The sequence below is a fragment of the Oryzias melastigma genome, linkage group LG9 (assembly GCF_002922805.2).
Source record: "Oryzias melastigma strain HK-1 linkage group LG9, ASM292280v2, whole genome shotgun sequence".
Classification (NCBI taxonomy): Eukaryota; Metazoa; Chordata; class Actinopteri; order Beloniformes; family Adrianichthyidae; genus Oryzias; species Oryzias melastigma.
Genome location: NC_050520.1, coordinates 25,661,537 through 25,676,508, shown reverse-complemented (window position 1 = coordinate 25,676,508; position 14,972 = coordinate 25,661,537). Strand labels below are relative to the sequence as shown.

Genomic DNA, 14,972 nt, shown 5'->3' with positions numbered 1-14,972 from the left:
CTGGCGTCCATGAGAAGAGAAGGTCATAAAGCTTTTATTTGATTGTATTTGCTGGAGAACTTCTGTATCCTGTCAGTGTCAAACCCTTTGCAATAGGATGCTACATGTACTGGGGAAATGATCTCTGTTCTGTTAAATAGAAATGATCTGCAGGATAGAAATGGCCATAAATATCTTCATCCTACTATAGATAGTGTGGTGAATAGGCTGCAATGGAGATAAAGAGTGGGGAGCAATCAGGAAACACTTTAATAGACCTGAAATCAAAATCTGCTTCAAATTTAGTCCCTTCCTTTTGTCTGCTCAGCTTATTTTCTTTTACAATCAACAAATTAAACAGCAAAATGTACATTAAAATACATTTACGAATGTTTCTAAGCTCTAAAGTAAAGTTGCTCATGTTGGTGCAGTACCCGGTTCTACATGGTCCTGTGAATGTGCTGTACAAGCAGTATGAAGCCAAACGATGACCTCAACCCTGGCTTGTGCTGAGAGGATACTAAGTGCATACATGTGTTTGCTCAGACGTGTAGGGTTAATAAGCCCGTCTCGTTTTCTGATGTGGTCCAAGACATGCCTCTCTGTTCCGCTCAAGGCATGTTTAGGTTACAGCAGTAAACATTTTGTAGCCAGATTTCTCCGCACAGTTAGTCATGGTAGAAGACCTTATAAAATCTTTCCAGAGGCGTCTGCTCATTAAGCTGTGAGGTTTGAAATAACGTCCGATTCCCCAAAGAAGAGACTGTGATAGCACCATTTCTGCTCTTTGTAGTTATCCAACATGATGATATAACGTTTGAAGGAATCGGAGACAAAACTGATGATGCGTTGGCAGCCGGTCACATTATCTCATGCGTTTGAAAAGCAGTTCCCGCTTCTGCGGTTCGTTTGGTTTTGTCCTGTGAAACTGGAGTCATTGGAGTGATGGTGGGGAGCGTGCTTTAATCTGGAAAATATCATTGTGGGTGGAAGAACATGGGAAACAATAACAGAAGGAGGATTTCTTCTTCCATCCTCTGGGTCCCGTGATTCAAAGATGTGCTTTGCTCTGCAGTTTTAGCTGACCACAGTTAACCGCTCGACCCCCATCTTTCCTACTCTTTTTTTTTCCATCTTTCGTTCAGGGCGGCCGAACAAATCCCACCGGTTGCACCTTTAGCGGAGACATATATCCTTCTGTATCATCCATTTGACTTGAAATTGTTATGTGACCCCCTACTGTCCTTCTGATGGGTCATGGGGTCCCGCAGCTCTGCATGGAAAGCTTCCCGTCTAGTCCAGATATCCCTCTTCACACATGGAGAAGTCATCACTATAAATGCAGAGGTTTGATTCCCTCCTGTTTTTGACATCTCAGGAGCCAAATTTTGCCGCTGCTCCCGATCAACTACTGTTTTTGCAGGGGGAACCATAAGAAATGATTTGCAAGCTGTTGTCTAACAAAATTCGCAGCAGGCATAGTAAATTGAAAAACCTAATTCTGCATTTTCCTCCCACTGCTTGTACTGTGAAAAACATCTCATGAAAAGGTGAGGCGACTATGAGATGAAAGTGTTTGGAAACACATTTATGACAAACTTTATCACAAACCCCCGCAGCTATAGCTGCTGTACAACACAAAATATAAAATACTGAATTACAACATTAGAACACTATTTAAAATACGAGGATTAAAGTCAATCTCTTGCAATACTAGCAAACACATAACACAACAAAACACTTGATACTGTTCACAAAATGGAACATAAAGAATGGTACCATAGATTTAGGTTGTCAAAGTATTTTTTCCCACATTTTCTGGGTAGTTGTCATAAACTTGTCTTTTTTCCCTTTTTCTAGCAGAGCTATTTTTTTGCAAAGACAAACCTCCAGCTTAAGTTCATTTTTTATGTTTCTAAACCACTGTACCAAATTTTACTAGATAGTATAAGAAATATATCCAGGTCCTTATTTTGAAAATCCTGCTGAATTCCTACTCTTTGAAACAGTGCCTCTCATGCTTTCTAAAATATTACTATTTCAAGTCATTTGTTTTTTGTAAATACATAACTTACTTTTTTGCTTTTGGATTTGTTTTTGTAATATTACTCATGCATATTTCTCAGCTTTATTTCTCTTTTTTAAATTGCGGAGTTTTTTTTTATTTTTAGAAAATTTTATGTGACTTTTGTTACTATTTAAGACGTGCTTTGTTGTTTTAAATCTGGATCTGCTTGTTTTTTAGTCCCAGCATTTCCAATTTGACATTTTGTTAAAGACTATCAATTATTTTCTATAAATTAGGCAAAATATGACATCAGGGTGTTTTTGGAATACAGACCTCAGTGGTTCGCAGTTTTGAGAACTTTATGTAAGATTTCACGAGCTGCAACAGTCAAACTTTGATGGAAAGCCCTCTGTGGAAGCTCTTCTCAATGGATATTTGTGAAAATTAACAGCTCCTCTGAAGATTTGTGCCAAGAGTTTTGATGTATTTTTTTCCTGTAAATTGTCAGCTTAGCACATAACCAGCATGCTGTGGAGCTCACTCAATCACTGATGCTTCCAACACATTTAAACCCTTGAATTAGCTGCCAAGAATTTAATATTTGCCTCAGGGTCAACATTTACAGTGAGGTCAGAAAAACTCTCTCTTCGTTGAAACATCAAATTGGAAAAAGCTTCTTTTAACAGAAGTTGGTCACACAGGCAAGTGTTCCTTTGGAGTTTTAGGTCGCTCACTTCGACTTAGAAACCCCAGCTCGTTAAATTTTTTTTTCCTCTTAATAATTGAAAAAAAATGTATAATTTTTGGGCAAAAGAAAAACACCTGTCCGTTTTAATTGTTACTTTGTCAAATTGGTACAAAGTCAACCATCTGCTGGTGAAAATCTGAGATAAAAACACTGGAAGATCTGTTAAAAGACAAAAGAGTTAGTACTAGCAGTACTAAAATTCTAAAGGAAATTCTACAGGAAGGATAAAAGTCAAAAATCTGATTTTTGAAGAAATCTCAAAAACTGTTGAGTAAAAATAATGTCAATATAAAAGACAGAGTTCTCCTTTGAAGGCTCAGATGAAGCTGCAGATACCATCCTATTCCTACAGGAATGTTCTACCTCTGCAGACTAGGACCAGCCAACACATTCAACTATATCATTATCCCATCACGCTTTGATCACAGAGACAAGGATTAACAGATGCTCAAGAGGAGTTTTACTTTAGGAATAATAGATCTAAAACAGCTCTTTAAACAGATTTACTTAAAATATTTAACCGTTTCTGAGCTGAGAAAGTCAAACTTGCTCCAAACATGTTAAATTGGAGCACTTACCAGAAGAGAGACTTTTATTTTCAAGTATTTATGCCTGAAGAAATATACACTATCAGTGACATTTTGGTGTATTTTTTAAGCTAGTTTTTTTGTACTATTTTAATTGCAGACAATCAACAAATCTTTGATTTATAAAAATGAGATCTGTTTTCTTAAGCCACCAATATGAAGTTAGAATTGTTGCAAAAGTATTGTCCATCTGTAAAAAGGATTAGCAATTGTAATAAGAGATTTATGTGTCTGTAAAAAGATTTTGTATCTGTAAAAAATGAATTGTCCACCTGCATAAAGATTTTTTATTTCCAGAAAAAAAAATGTCCATCCTTAAAAATGGTTTGTCCATGTGTGAAACGACACACGCACATTCACATACAAGCACACGCGTTGATCTACAGTGACAAAACCCAAACAATCAGATGCTCGATATCCATGCCAGGAGAAAGCAGTTTTTTTTAAGTAAATTATTAGTTTTATGGATAAAAAAGATATTAAATACGTACCGAAAAATTGATCGGGCAACTGCAGTATTGTTTGAAAATCAAAGATATGAACAAGATTATGTTGGTTAAAATGTAAAAAATTCAATCAAGAAGCAAATTATTGATTTCTGTCAAAGTGAAGTTTCTCTTTCTGGTCTTTTTTTTCTACCGTTTTTGTTTTTGCAGTTTTACTTTAATAATGCAAACTGAGTTACAGAGTGACTCGAAATTATAGAAACCCCAACACTGTTGACAGAGTACTTATTTATTCTGGAAAATGTATTATTAAAACTTCAACTGTCCTGTGAGAACAGATGTTTGCTTTTGAAGTTCCTTTGAAAACGTTATCAAGTCGATGTTCTTAGACTTTTAGCTTTAAATGTATAAACAGAATTAGTCTCTTCAAGATATTTTGCAATAACTGTTAAAATAAATGGCATTTATTTTATGTATTCTGTTTAAAAGGGGCCCAAAATTATAAAATACACAAACTTTTACTAACAAAACATTATCTTTAAGTTTACATTTATGTGACACAAAGATAATAAGGCTTGAAAACCTAAAAACAACATGGTAAAAATGGCTAAATTAGCATCTATTTTCTGGATTTTTCTTGCTATTTGAGTGTTTTTTAATAACAAACCAGAAATCTACTGTACTGTGAGTACTAAGTACATATTAGACGAGGCCACACGTGCAGCTCATGCTGTCAACATCAGACTAATGAAGTCTGAGTTCTCACACACAACACATTTACTGCTCTCTTTTGGTATTCCTGCAACTGTTGGGGTGAGTTTGACGAAATCCGGAGCTGGCCTCATTCTTTCCACTCAGATCATAAAACTCTAAATTTTTCTCTCAACAGAACAACCCTTTTGGGTCTCTTCATCACGCGCACAGAGCTCTGCAAACCAAGGCCAAAGATGATTAAGAAAACTCTTCCCATACCACTTTGCAAAGGAAAATAATACTGTCAATACTTTAGGGCATTTTTTTTTTTTTTTTTTTATCATTAGGCGACATTTGATTAATGCTACAATAAAATTGTCTGTTCACTAATGTGATTTTTAAACATGTTAACATGGAAAATTTGTCCTTTACAGTAAAGCAAACTAACACGCTATGTGAAGCTATGTGAATTAAAAACAACAAGGATTTCTGCATTTGTATGTCAAGCCAAATGTTCAGAAGATAATCTCTATAATGGGAATCAGCTGTATCCGCTAAAACTCTTGGAAGATTGATGCTCCATGAGCTGGACTTTTGATTCACCCGTGAACATTTCTCATCCTGCATGTAATTTTACAAATTGTAATCTAGTTATTGTAGGAACATTGATCTGTCTCCGAAAACTGAACCGTCCACTTATAATTTGAATCATATGCAGAAGAAAAATTGGACAATTAATTATGTCATTTGTGCAGCAGAAGCCAAATTTTCCTGTAACAAAAGTCTGAAGTTTCTCACTAAGCTAAGAGATTTGAAGCTTGTAGAAGACAGATTTGATAGAAAAATAGGCAAGTTTATTGGGATTTCTAGTTAGGAATCACTAATTTTTTGTTTCAATTATTGTTAAAAATTGGACTGCAATTTAGATCTTGCACAACCCTTTATTGTCTCCACAGTTATGTCAGCAAATCCTCCTAGAGTTGTTTTGTGGTTGTTTCTCACTGGGAAATTGACATAAGTTAACAAAATGTCTTAAAATCCCATAAGGATTTATAATTTTATCACTTGATTCACACATAATTTCTCAAATGTAATAAATATTAAAGTCATGGTCCAAAAATATATCTTTTTAAATTGTAACAGTCCCTGCTGATGACTTAAATGTAAATAATAACTGTTTTAAAGTAAATTAAGTTTCAGTTTGGTTTAGTTTTAGATACTTGAAACAATTTTTTAAGCTGCAGGAGACATAACTAAATATTTGAATCTATAAATAGTATTATAAAATATTATTAAATCAAGGTTAATAAAAGGAAATTTAATTTAATGATGGTTATAAATTCTGAAAAAAAAAAGTTCTTTTTATTAGGTGGGGCTATTTAACATTAAAGGTGCAACAAAAAAATTCTAGAAGAAGATGTTAAAAACACTAAAAATATTATTATTATTATTGGAGTGGGTCTTTAAAAAAAAACAAAACAGTTTTTTAAAATGTAAACTAAACTTATCTGACATGTAATATTGATGCAATATTAATTTGGAGAAACAGATGCAGAAAAGTAGTTTTTTCATCTTGATCCAAACATCTCATGCTGATTACTGTTTTCTTCAGGTCATGTTACACATTTCTCCCTCTAGTTTTCTTTATGTTTATATAAGACAGAGAAAACATACAGTCTTATTCACACTGGGGCAACCTGTCCTCGCTAACTTCCTGTGTAAGTTGTAAAACAGTTTGAACAAAATACTGTTTCATTTCTATCCGGTTTGACTCAATTACCTCAGGAGCGATTTAAAAAAATGATTTCATGTTTTTCTTTTTACGAGGGCACGTTCCTGTCAAAACATTACATCATGGCAAAAACAGGACAATTTAAGTGTAGGTTATCTTTCATCCTATAACACCTGGTTAATGTAGCCAGCAGTGTGGGACTTTCTGTCAGCCAAAGGAGTAGCCATGAGCAGCAAAAAGCAACATGAAAAAGGTATTTAATACTTTTTTTCAATTCATAAAAATGTATGTTTATACATTTATGATTACAGTGTAAATTTCTGCTCAGCTTTCCCAACTTATTCATTCATCAACATACATATGAGACACTTTTTCAACCTAAAGGTGTTTTCTTCAATCTTTCCCGTCTGCAGCGTTAGTCCCCTCATTTCAGAACAAGTGTAACATTTTCCTAAAGCTTTTTTTTTTTTTTTATGATCCCCTGTTCTGTGCCTGCTAAGCATTAAACTAATCACTGCACCAACACTTGTGCATCCGTCATAAAATGGGAAAGATCATTTAACCTGTTGGTCAGCTGCAGCTGTCGCTAAAGAGACAAACAAGGAAACAATAACCATAAAAATGACATAACTATAAGTATAAATCAGTCTAATGCTATCACATTGAAAAGAAAGTATTTTTAAGGATTAGTTTGTTAAATCTTAATCATTTTTCTCTAAAGCCTTCCTCCGCCTTAAACGCTAAGCAGTGAATTTGTTCGTTTCCCGCTGGTCCAACATCATCTGCCAGGAATCCATCCCATAAAGTCAGTTGAACATTCTTCCAGTGTCATCAGGGGAAGCTAAACAGTTCCATTCATAAAAACTGAGATTGACAACGGAAAGTAATAATAACAGCGGCATGCTTTTAAGCACTAAACCACATTTGATTTGTGCAAAAACTACATGTGGAAAAGAAGATAACAAACGTTACGCAAGGTCCTCTGGAGCCTGCATACAGTCACTCTGAGGTAGAAGACATTGATTTTCTGTGATGGAACAGATGTCAGGTGTTGCTCCTGCAATGATGAAAAGTGTTAAATTGCTTAGAACTGTTTGGAAAGTGTTTGCAAATCTTGTTTAACCTCTTATGAGCAGAACTTTTGTTTGACATGCCTGTTTTAAACCATTGATTAGTTGATTTTTGTAGTATTCTGTTTGTATCTGGAAGCAGTATTTGGTTAACTGTGTTTCTTTGTGATTCATTTGAAACATTTGAAGTCTGACTTGTTGATGTTGTGACAAAATTGGTTGTCTGCTGCTGCAGTTGTTGCTAGTTCCACTAACCTCGATCGTGCGGAGGCAGGTGGGGAAGCTCCTGCAGTCATGGCGATTAAGGGGCAGACCCATTCGTATTGCTCCAGAATGAGGTTGCTATGGAGGAATTGAAACTCCTTTGGATGAAAGTGGAGCTTGAGACAAAACCTCGTGATTTGGAGCTAATGCAGTTTTGAATGCAGGCATGGGAAATGGGAAAAGCCCAGCCGTTTGCTCCTGACATCCCTTTGACATCACCTGCCCCTGAAAGTTTGTGAGTTACTCAGTGCTCTTGTTCTTTGATTTAGAGAATAGGAAAGGATTTATATATTTTAGTGCTTTTAAGTGTTTTTTGGCCTAGCCAAATATATTTGTTTAGTTGGAAATTGAAGCACATTGCCAAAACTTTAAAAAAAATAGAAATCTGTTAACCAGACTGATGCTGAGTTCTGTATAAGTCTCTTTAGTGACAGTAGTTTTGTTTGGAGAGGCTAGCGTTCCTTGGAGTGGCTAGTGCTCAGTTCAAATGGCTATCACTCCATTGGAGTGGTTACCACTCGTTGGAGTGGCTAGCACTCTGATCGAGTGGCCAGCATTCCTTGGAGTGGCTAGTGCTCAGTTCAAATGGCTAGCACTCCATTGGAGTGGTTAGCGTTCATTTGAATGTCTAGCATTTGTTGGAGTGGCTAGTACTCAGTTAGAGTGGCTAGCGCTCTGATGGAGTGGCTAGCACTCTGTTGGAGTGGTTATCGTTTGTTGAAGTTGTTACCATTCATTGAAGTGGCTAGTGCTCGGTCAGAGTGGCTAGCGCTCTGATGAAGAGGCCAATGCTCCGTTGGGCTGGTTAGCGCTACGTTGGAGTGGCTAGTGCTCAGTTAGAGTGGTTAGCGCTCTGATGGGGTGGCTAGCAATTTTTTTTGTCTGCTTCTGATTCACAAATATTTCAATAAAGAAATACTCAGAAATACATTTTTGAATTATCAAAAAATGCCACAAGAACATGTAAAAACAATTTTCATCAGAGTGGATCTTTAAAGTTTTTGTACAGCAACATATCGCTGGAGGTCTATTATTGATTCTCTAAATAATAATTATGTAGTTAAAGAAGGCATTTTCTTTCACTCTTTTCTTTTATATTCATCTTAAAGCTTATAGTTTCTACTGTACTGTATCTTATGATTAAAGGTTAGCCACCATTTGTGAGATTTATTGCTCCAAATGGAGGAAAGCGATCATCAGAGCATTATAAAAGAAGCTCTGCAGCTCCTATTCGAACCAGAGCTGCACACAAAAAAGAGGTGAAGTAATGTTTGCACAGTCTTTTTTTAAATGTACTTTGTGATGAACTAAAAACATGACAACATGGCTTATGTTGGGTGTGGCTACAAGATACCCAAAACAACAAAAAGAACAACCAGAACAGCTGCTGTTAGAACTCAAAACTGTTGGTCCAACTTTTCCAGATGGAATGACGGTATTTGATTTCCATAAAGGTCATTTTAAATTTTATTCTCAAAAAATTAAACAAAAAAAGTGTGAGAGAAAAAAAAGGAACAAGATAATCTTAGCAGACACAGGAAATTCAGCATTACTGTCTGGGCAAAATCCAACCTCTTATTAAAAACAGGATGGAAAAAAACAAAAGCAAACAGAACTTTTTCAGCCTCTTCTTGAGAAATTAGTACATCTTTCTGGCAGGAATGACCAAACTCCACTGACGTGTTTCATATCCTGTTGTCAAACAAAAACACATGGATGCATGTAAGTTCTCCGCCACTTTGGAGGCAATGACATTATCATCCGCTCTCATGATTTAGTGGAGCGAGCAGCGATCCAGTCTGCTTCAGACATCCCCTCGGGGACAGAGACCCGGTCAGCACTCAAGGAGCCGCAGCAGGTTTCAGTCAATCACTTGGATCCACTTCCTTCCATCATTCTCTTTGTGTCGCTGTGAGAAAGTGTCATGACCCGGTAGGTTAAGATCCCTGCCCACTACAAAAAGTCATCAGCCAGACATAGTGGTGCTGGTGGCAAGGGGGCAGGGGGTTGGAAATTTGAGTAATGTGTGTGTGCATGCTTGTAGATGTCTTTTGTGCCATGGGGAAGAGGGGTGGGGAAAGACGGCTGTTGCTTTAAACAAGAATGCGTTCATTTTGAGGCAGGAGGGAGGAAGGGTGCCCACCCCAAAAAAACAGCTTTTTCATCATTTAAAATGCACCAAGGAGGGAAAGTGAGGGAGGTGCATTTGAGAAAGACACAGCCTCCTGGAACTGTGGGGCAGAAGTGATGGATTCAGAGCGCGGAAAGGTGACAGTCCTCCCCTGACGGGCCACAGGCAGAACACAACCTGCCCTGGACTCACGTTGTTTACCAGGAAACTGCCTTTATCGCACAAACAGAGGCAACATCTGTCTGAGCAGAAGTTTCAAGAGGATTTCTTTGTTGTAGGTTTTTGGAGAAGCGGCGATTCTGTTGGACAAATGTGGCACTTTTGATAAAAGATTTTAAAGAGACAAAGAGCGACTGCATCGGGAAGACAACAACTTGGGATGACTTTCAACCACTTCAAACAGCTCTGACAACCAAGAGAAACAACAAAAGGAGCCTCGTCAGATCAGTGCACCTATTCTGTAAGCAAAAGCCTTTTATTTTTTGCATCATAATTTCATTTTTTACAATAAAAAAGGCTAAAACATCAAAAAATTATCAGTGCTTGTGATCACTCTGGTGAAGTCAAACTCTTATGCTGACACAAAGGTTACTCACTGTCTGAAGTCACTCTGAAGCTCCAAAATTATTCAGATGCAGCATCTGACTCACTTTTTGGCAACTCCGTTCTTTAAGGGGAACCAGACTCATTCTGCACAGAACATTACAATAAAGGTGTTTAATTCAGCACAAAATGAAAGATGGGGACTACTTATTTTCTTGTTACATTTAAAAACGACATGGCAAGTGGATCTTTTAAAAAGTCACATCCCTAAAAAGTTGTGCTTATTCTTATTCAAGGAGAACAAGTTTATTTCCCCAATAGAAAAAAAGAGCAGCTTCAGGATGTTCCCCTGGAAGCAGGAGGACAGAGAGGCAGGCAGATGAATCCTGTCTTTGTTTCTGTTGCCAAAGGTTGTGTTTGGGAAAGGAAGCTTCAAGGTACAATGTAGGAACTTATTGAAACAATTCCCAGAGACCCCCTGCCTCCCTGTTTGACTTTGCAACTGAAGTATAAAAAAATATCCAGAAGTTTGAGAGAAAAACTGAATAATAACAGACATTTATGACATGCTTGAGGAGAGAAGGAGATTACCCCCCAAGTAAGAAGAGAGGAGAAAATTGGATGAATGAAGGAGGAGGATTTGGCTCCAAAGCGCTAACAAGTGTTGTGCTCTCCTGCTGGGAATGGTGATGCCTTAAAGAAGCATTCACACAGAAAGTAGGACACTGGGAATAAATTGGGTCAGCAGATCCATCTCCTAGGTACGGCGAGGATGGGGAGGAGTGGTCCACCACTGCCACTGGCTCCCCATGTGAGCGCGGCAACTCGCTCTAATGAGGTGACAAAGAATGCCAGGAATGCCATGAGGTTCGAGACATGCGCCGCGTCTGAGTAAGGCTGCCCACCTCCTAATTAATATGTGCTGAGCATGACCAAAAAATGTTTGGGAGCAGGGCTGGTCAGCATGGCGGTGACCTCCGGCGCTGCACCAGCCTCTCATACCTCATTAGGCTCTGAGCACGATCCAGAATGAGGAGTCGTGTAAACACAGACTTACCACCTGAAGATAGTCGAACCAAAAACATGTTCGTGTGAAGCAGACTTTAAACAATTCCCAGCTAATTCCCCGTCTTCATAACAGATCAAAGCTTCTGTTCGCAGTGACAAACAGAATCGTTACAAGAAGTGACCACTCAACAGCCGCCTGTTCCAGCAAGCAACACCTAAGCATAATGAGCAATACGAGCTGTTAAAAGCTGCGGGGACGGAGATGAATGCTCATTTGTTGTTGCCCCCGGGAGAATGTGGGTGGGTTAATAACAGGGTATCTCTGTCGGGGCAGATGGAAACTCTCTGAGGTCCCAGTGGGGCTGAGTGTTATTTGAAAACGGTGGCAGACATGCATCTCCTGCGTACACTTACAAATGTATTTCATCACAAGCGGCAAACGGTTTTTCCTCCTCGTCTTTGAGGGAAGTGAAGCCTGAAGGAGGGGATTCCAGAGTGAAAGGGGTAACATGCAGGAAGAAAAGCAGTCAGCAGTACTTTAACAGAAAATGACTAAAGCTTCTGAATCATGTCTGCTTTGGCTTCCATGTAAGCTAGTCTCAATAAATTATAATTGCTTAATTGTCGATGATTACTAAGAAAGAAATGAATTCACCAGAGCTTCTGAATAATTACATTGATATTCTCAAACTTTCTCACAAAAACATATATTTTTTACAGTTTTTCTTAATGAGTGACCCTTGCAATAGGTCATGTTTTTGGAAAGCATTTCTCTTCTTCATGTCTACAGTTGTACTGGCCACAACCCAAGACTAAAAACACAAGAGTCCAAATCAAATAATCTTTTGAATTATTTTCAAAGTGATCTTTTATGTATGATAATGTCATTTTTTTAGCCAAAAAAAAAGCTGTCATTTTTTAGGACATTGCTTCTGCAGTAGTTGGCTAGGTTACAGCTCCTCACAACCCTAATGTAACATTAGCAGTGCAACAAAAATGGCGAGCAACATTGGAGCTATCTAGCTGTCCAGTTTTGAGCCAGATGTCGCTTGAGGAAAACAAAGACGTACCTGGATCTGGTTGTCCACAAGCAGATTTATCAGAGCAGGGATATTGTGGCTTGCCGTTATAGGTTCTACATCAAACCTACAAGCTTTTTCTAAACATTTTTTCTCTGTTCCTGATTTACTACAATTTGAATTAAGAAAAACTCAAAAAATGCTATTTTTATGTGTCCTCCATAATGAGGAAAAAATGCCACAAGAACATGCTAAAAACACCAATTTCATCAGAGTAAGGATGAAATGTGAAAAGTGAAAGGCAGAGCTTATTAACACTTATTATAAGGCTCTTTGTATTGCTGTGTGATCAGAGAGGCTCTTTGTGGTTCTGTGGAGGTATCACACAGCAGCCCAGTGTAGTCCATTCTGCAGCAGCTTTTAATTATGGAGTTCAAGACCTCCTCAACCTTACAACAGACACCAGTGGCACCTATGCTTCTAATGAAAGTTACCATCAATGTTTATTTTAAGTTATGAAACCAATCGTAATTCTTCTATCGTTCTGTAAAGTTTGAAGTTTGGGTCAAAGATCCAAACGTAAAACTCTTTTTTCCTGTGAGTGTGCAGATTTAAATATCTAAGAGTGTTTCAGTTGTGGCACTCCTCCAAAGAAAACAAGACCCCAAACAGCAAACTAACTTACCCACTTTGCAGCAGAATTGTAGCTTATTAGGTCAATTATCACATTAAATTTGTTTTCCTTGGGTTTGAAGCAGCTTGTGTAAATTTTTGGTAAGAAGTTTGACTAAAACATTACAGACCAAAAGCTTAATGTGTGAAAATAATGTCAAACCTGGCAACAGTAAAAAATACATACAGTGTGTTCTTTTTTTCTAAAAAAAAAAGTGCAGCAGCTTTTTGAATTGAATCTGTTTATGCAGCCTTAAATCCTAAAGAGCACTAATGACCTCTTACCTTGACATCAGATGTTTACATAAACTCTGCCAGGCTTTTAGCTGAAGTAAATGAAGGTTTATATATCCTGGCAGACAACCCTGTCTTTCCAATAACCGCATAAGTAAAAGGTTCCATTTATTTAGCGTCAAAAAAGGATACTGACTGATCCTTAGAGGTTAAAAATGTAAAAGTCAAATAAAATAGGAATAAGTAGCGCTCATAAAGTTGCATGCTTTTGCAAAAAAAGTGCATTACCTTCTACTGAAACTGATTCTTTTATTTCTGTTTCTTGTTATTCTCTGAAGGTGAGTTGGACACTAACTAATGGAGGCCCCTTCAATAGTCCTGTTGGGGGTCCTTCTTGTTTATGGACTAACTGTCGGCATCCATCAGACACAAGGCCGTCTGGCAGCCGGTGGCCATGCCAAAAGCAAGATCCAAGAATTTGGGAGCAGCGAGGACGTTCTGGAGAAAGAGTTCCTCTATGCCGGAAGAAGATACAAGCGTGCTCCGGCCGAACAGCCACAGGACAAGTGTTCCTACACTTTTATTGTGCCCCAACAAAAAGTGACAGGAGCCATCTGTGTTAACTCCAAGGAGCCAGAGGCTACACTGGAGACCCGGGTCAACAAACAAGAGGTCGAGCTGTTAAATGTGGAGCTGCAGAAGCAGAAGAGGCAGATCGAGACCTTGCAGCAGTTGGTTGAGGTGGATGGAGGCATCGTCAACGAAGTCAAGCTTCTGAGGAAGGAGAGTCGAAACATGAACTCTAGGGTCACCCAGCTCTATATGCAGCTGCTCCACGAGATCATCAGGAAGAGAGACAATGCTCTGGAGTTGGCCCAGATGGAGAACAAGATCTTGAACCAAACCTCAGAGATGCAGCAGCTCACCAGTCGATACAAAGATCTTGAGCACAAGTATCACCACTTGGCATCTTTAGCCACAAATCAAACTGCTGTCATTGCCCTGTTGGAGGAGCAGTGCCAGAGTCGACCGCCTCCCCGCTATCATCCGCCGGTACCCCAGCCGAGGCCGCAGCCGCCTCCGCAGGCACCACCTCTCAGCAGACCATACCAGCCGCCTGTTCTTCCAAGAAACAATCCGATCAGCAATGAGATCCAGAGTGACCAAAAATCTATGCCGCCTGTGTTACCAACAATGCCCATAGGCACTCACAGTCCATCCACCACTGACAAACCCTCTGGTGAGTCCAAAAAACCCTGCAGAACATGTTTTTTCCCCTTCAGTACTCTAAACTCCAGCCAAAATCTCCAACATGAATCACAGTAAAATAGGTTGCACGGTCAAGATCCTTACTCATTCACTCTTCCAGTTAGTGCAATCCCCCAAAAATCCCTCTCAGTTGTTGAGCAAGGAGGTCGATGTCGGAACAGATGTTTATCCTCTAATTACAATAGTTCAACCCAGAAACGTATCTAACATTTGCAGAGTAAACCTGTGCAGCTGAATGGACAGCTGGCCTCAAGCCCAACAGTCTTTTCAGCACGAAAGGAGATTTAGAAAAAAGATGTAAAGAGGGGGTTTGCACGGCCTATTTCAGTTTCTTTCATTAGAAACAGCTCTTTGGAGGAAAATGGTGGAAAAAACGAACACATCATTTACAAGATGACTAGTGGGAGCTTGTTCCATTTTGGCATTTGGCACTAAATGCTTGCCATGAGAACAGTAGTCTTTGTATGGATTATTTGAAAGGGGGCAAGTAATTTCCTACCCACAGCCTTACAAACTAGCATCCCAAAATGACACAGAGTCTTACTGTACCTCAAAGAGAGAAGTGAACA

The 14,972-nt window shown here is 38.6% G+C and overlaps 1 protein-coding gene and 1 long non-coding RNA gene across 2 annotated transcripts in view; one reads left to right on the top strand and one right to left on the bottom strand.

The window, feature by feature from the left end:
* LOC112148318 overlaps nt 1-14,972 on the bottom strand; it is a 30,549-nt gene that overhangs the window by 12,537 nt on the left and 3,040 nt on the right. The window lies entirely within an intron of this gene.
* angptl2b (angiopoietin-like 2b) overlaps nt 9,531-14,972 on the top strand; it is an 11,298-nt gene continuing 5,856 nt past the window's right edge. The window contains exons 1-2 of the mRNA XM_024275339.2: nt 9,531-10,118; nt 13,473-14,374. Coding sequence (XP_024131107.1) covers nt 13,492-14,374 — 883 coding nt within the window. The 5' untranslated portion in view covers nt 9,531-10,118; nt 13,473-13,491. The remainder of the gene's footprint in view (nt 10,119-13,472; nt 14,375-14,972) is intronic.